We start from the raw sequence: 5081 nt of genomic DNA on the forward strand, positions 1-5081 counted from the left end.
AGAAGAGAAATTGGAGAACAATTTCATTTCTAATTGCATCAAAAAGAATTAAATACCTAGAAATAAACTATAAAACATTGCTAAAAATATTGAAAAAGGCACAAATAAATGGGAAGATATTCTGAGCACTAGCTTTCCCATTCTCCTTGCACAGTGCTACCAATAAAGTGAATTTAATCTTTCCACTACAAATCTCATGGTGCCTGGTGGACAAGTTTATTGATATTCTGTGTTTAATATTGTGAATGTCCATACTATTGTTAAAGAGAAAAACCATATGCCCAAATTGGCATCACTCCAGTTAAAAACCCATGATGCTAAATCTAGATTTCATACTGGATTTAATGGAAGTTTCCACCTCTCCGAGAAGCTTAATTTTAATCAACCAACCTTGAATTTCTGGTCAAGCACCAGGAAGGTAATCTGTCATGTGGGCTCTCCCCATCCCCCACAGAAACAAGAGGGAATCTGTCTGATAGAAATCCTTTCTCTCCTCTTCCCCCAAATAAAGGATTTCATGGCCCCCAAATAATCCTTTTTTTTCTTCTCTGTTTTTAATGGCTCCTTCTTTCCCTCCCTGTTTCCTATAAAAACCTTCTATTTTGTACACCCCTCTGAGCTCCCCTTTAGTTTCCAGATAGGAACTTTTACCTCTCCCTTAAAGAATTTAAATTTGGAGTCTTGCCAATAATAAGAGTTATCACCAGAGATAACATTTTGTGACCTATATGGAGGGCAGGGCAAATTTCTAATTACTGAGCATCTTTTCTTCTTATTGTCCGACATACAATGTCCTTCCTCCCTTCTGTAGCTCCAGGTGCTTCACCTCATCTTTAGCTCAGAATGTCATATAAACGGTACCTCACTGTCTCTTTCGTCTCTGAACCTCTCATGTATGCCTCCAAGTAGATTCCTCTGGGAGAGAGATATTTGGTAATCAAGTTTTGCCGGTAACTATGGTAGTTATGATTGTTCCCTATACATCTCAGTCTATTGATAATGATGCAATAGGACAGGAATGCCTGGGCACTGGCTTAGGTCTTACTTCTTTCTCCTGAGACCAATCCCTATGTGACTAGATGGACCCTTGCGGTCCTTATTATAATTGCAACAATTGGACCCTCACCTAAATAAGACAATAAAGTCTGGAAATTATGTATGAAATACAGTAGCATGTTTGTAGCACAAGTACCTGACTAAGCTTTTTTTTAAAGGCATCCATCTCAGATAATCATATTGCCAGATGTATGACACTGCTACTACATAAGCACTCATGATGCCACCACCCACGAAGTTCCCCTTTTATTTTTATCTTTTCTTTTTTAAAAATTTCTTTATTGATTAAGTTATTAATATGTGTCCTTATCCCCACTTTACCCCGCATTCTCCCCACTCATACCCTCACCCGCTGTTCTCTGTGTCCATTGGTTAGGCCTATATGCTTGATTTGGAACTTGAAATAAATGCCATTTTATTTTTAATTAGAAGCCATTTCAATACAAGCAAAAGAAGGAAATTCGCATTAAACAATGGATATATCTAGGAAGCAAAGTTTATTTGGAATTAAACAAAGATTTTGTGATTTTTACACAAGATTAACATATTATAAAATTCCCCTTTTAGAAAAACCTGAGTAACCTAGATAACTGACCGCAGGGGTGACCCTGTTTATCCTTCCCCTGCCCTAATTCCAACACTCATATGTTAAAGAAAAAGCAACCCACAAAACCCTAGCCATCCTGTCTTGGGCCCCAATACAGGCAGAGCCCTACAGTCAAAGTCCATTTCCTATCTCTCTGTCTTTCTGTCTGTCTCCCTTTTTTACACACACACACACACACACACACACACACACACACACACACACACACTTTCCTGTGTGGCATTTGGGCATGCTGGACCTGTGAATAATAAAACTTACATGTTCATAATTCCATGATGCTTGTTGCAATCATAAGGACCATAAGGATCCATGTAGTCATAGCATTGACTCTGGTCTGAGGAGCAAGTTGTAGGACCCAGGCCAGTGCCCAGGCTTCCCTATCCTATTCGATCACTATCAATAGACTGAGACTTATAGGGGAGAATCATAAAGTCCACAGTATCAGGAGGATCTGTTAAAGTACCGATGTACAAAGAATGAGGTACATTTGGTGAACACAGAACAAATTACTTACAATGATATATGTCATTTGAGAAGAAATTATTGTTAAGACATCAATGTTTCTAGTGAAGTAAATGAAAACTTCTAAATATTTCTGATTAAGGTTGGAAAAAACATTGTGAAGGCAAAAAACGACAAAGGGAACAACTGTCTATATAACAGACAAAGCAGGAAGCTTAATAAAATGGCTACTTAAATTGTATAGAGAAGTTGAAATAAACAAAGGAAATTCAAGGACAGAATAAAAGGACCAAGTCTGAAAACTACAATGTGATGAAAGAATCCCAATTTCTGGTTTTGAGTCTTGGAGCACTTTTTCTACCTCAGGATGGTTGTCCCTTTTCTACCTGCCATCCCGTAGAATCTTTTCAGGGCCCTCTTTATGTCTTTGTTCCTGAGACTGTAGATGAAGGGGTTCAGCATGGGTGTGACCACGGTGTACATCACTGAGGCTGCTGCACTTGAGTGTGAGCTGTGGGTAGCAGCAGAGCTGAGGTACACTCCTAGGATTGTACCATAAAATAAGGAGACAACTGAGAGGTGAGATGCACAGGTAGAAAATGCTTTATACTTCCCCTGTGCTGATGGGATTCCACAAATGGTGGACATGATTTTAGAGTAAGAGTAAAAGATACCAGCAAGGGGACCAGCACCAAGTAGCATAACTGCAAAATATATCACCACGTTATTAAGAAAAGTGTCGGAACAGGCAAGTTGGACCACCTGTTTGATTTCACAAAAAAAGTGGGTGATTTCAAAGTCTGTACAGAAGGACAGCTGCGATACCATTACGCTTTGTAAGAGGGAATTCAGGCCACTCATGATCCAGGACACCAGAAGCAGCAGTCCACAGAGCCGGGGGTTCATGATGACCATGTAGTGCAGGGGGTGGCAGACGGCCACAAAGCGGTCATAGGCCATTATGGTCAAGAGGATGTCATCCAGCCCTGCAAATAGTATGAAAAAATACATCTGGGTGATGCAACCTTTATAGGTGATGACTTTGCTCTGTGTCTGGATGTTCACCAGCATCTTTGGGACGGTGGTGGAGGTGACACAGATGTCTACCAAGGACAGGTTGGAGAGGAAGAAGTACATGGGCGTGTGGAGGTGGGAGTCTGAGCTGACGGCCAGGATGATGAGCAGGTTTCCCAACACAGTGATCAGGTACATGGAGAGGAAAAGCCCAAATAAGAGGGGCTGCAGTGTTGGTTCCTCTGAAAATCCCAGGAGAAGAAATTCTGAAATTGGGGTATCATTGCCTCGTCCCATGTGGTGTAGGTGACTAGTAGGAAAGAAAAAATAGCATGATCAATTTTCAAACAATTGGATATTACTAACACAATTGAAATGCTACAATTATATTTTGCAGTAAAGTAATCAATATCAATTTTTTGAACATATCATCCCCTTTAAGACACACACCCCAACCTATGACATCTCTGATTAGGAATTTCTGTCCTCCTCAGACCTTTTCCCCAAGGTGGCCATGGACTGCACAGGTTTTTTTGTTGTTGTTGTTCGTTTTTTAAAAAATCTTTATTATTGAGAGTATTACAGATGTCCTCCTTTTTCAACTCCATTACCCCCTTTACCCAGTTCCCCCAGTTCCTATCCCACTGGAGGCCTTCACCATCTTATTGTCTGTGTCCATAGGTAATGCACATATGCATATAAGTTCTTTGGTTAATCTCTTCCCTACTCTTCCCCCTTCCCTCTGAGATTTGTCAGTCTGTTCCATATTTCTATGCCTCTGGTTCTATTTTACTCATCAGTTTATTTTGTTCATTAGACTTCTTGTTCATTTACCTTGATTTTAGTTTCAATTATTAATAGATATATTTTTATTGCCATTCTATTCTTCATATTTGCTATATTTTTCTTCTCATTTTCATCCTCCCCCTTCTCTTCCTCCTTCTCCCTCCCCCTCCTCCTCATTATTCTTTTCCTTCCTTCTCTTTTTCTTCTTCTTTAAAATACCCTTCAACATTTCCTGTAATACTGTTTTGGTGGGAATGAACTCCTTTAACTTTTTCTTACATGTGAAGCTCTTTATTTGACCTTCAATTCTAAATGGTGGCTTGGCTGGGTAGAGTATTCTTGGTCATAGGTCCTTGATATTCATCACTGAATATTTCTTACCACTCCCTTTTGGCCTGCATGTTTTCTGCTGAGAAATCAGCTGAGAGTTGTATGTGTGCTCCCTTGTAGGTAACGAAGGGTTTTTCTCTTGCTGCTTTTAAGATTCTCTCTTTGTCTTTTTGTAAATATATATTTTTATTGATTTCAGAGAGGATGGGAGGAGATAGAGATAGGAACATTAATGATCAGAGAGGATCATTGATCGGCTGTCTTCTTCACACCCCTTACTGGGGATCAAGCCCTCACCCCAGAAATGTGTCCTTGACCCTTCAGTCCTGGGTCCATGCTCTATCCACAGAGCCAAAGTGGTTAGGGCTACAGCTTAATAATTGTTAATAACCTCACCTGATGATGAGGATTATAGTATCCAACAGCCTATGATGGTGGACAGATAATCAATATACTGTATGTAAAGAACTTGGTGTACTTCCTTCTTGTTGGTAAATGAATGGTTACCACTCTGATGGGATGAGGCTGATTATTTTCTTCCTCCTCTCAAATGTCTTCATTGCTTCCTAACATCTCGGTCTCCAATTCCACAGACATATTTCAGTTCCCTGTCATCTCTCCCATCTAACAGGCAGGCACCCCGTTAGCCAAATATTCACATTGACTCAGAGAGAACTTTAAAGCTGATCATCGAACTCTCTGATTTAAATTCCTTCTCTAGTGATACCTCACTGGAGATAGAAGCCAAAATTCTATAGCTTCAAACACAAGTGCCTGTGAACTTTCAGCCAGCTCCACCCTCACAGAGCCCTGGCCTCCCTACCAC

General features: G+C 40.1%; 1 protein-coding gene across 1 annotated transcript; it reads right to left on the bottom strand.

The window, feature by feature from the left end:
* Nucleotides 1-2482: 2482 nt before the first annotated feature.
* LOC118652606 (olfactory receptor 7A10-like) lies at nucleotides 2483-3436 on the bottom strand. The gene has a single exon (XM_036302598.1). It carries the CDS (start codon nucleotides 3434-3436, stop codon nucleotides 2483-2485), a length of 954 nt encoding a protein of 317 aa, XP_036158491.1.
* Nucleotides 3437-5081: the final 1645 nt, after the last annotated feature.

This window comes from Myotis myotis, unplaced genomic scaffold (genome assembly GCF_014108235.1).
Source record: "Myotis myotis isolate mMyoMyo1 unplaced genomic scaffold, mMyoMyo1.p scaffold_m19_p_32, whole genome shotgun sequence".
Classification (NCBI taxonomy): domain Eukaryota; kingdom Metazoa; phylum Chordata; class Mammalia; order Chiroptera; family Vespertilionidae; genus Myotis; species Myotis myotis.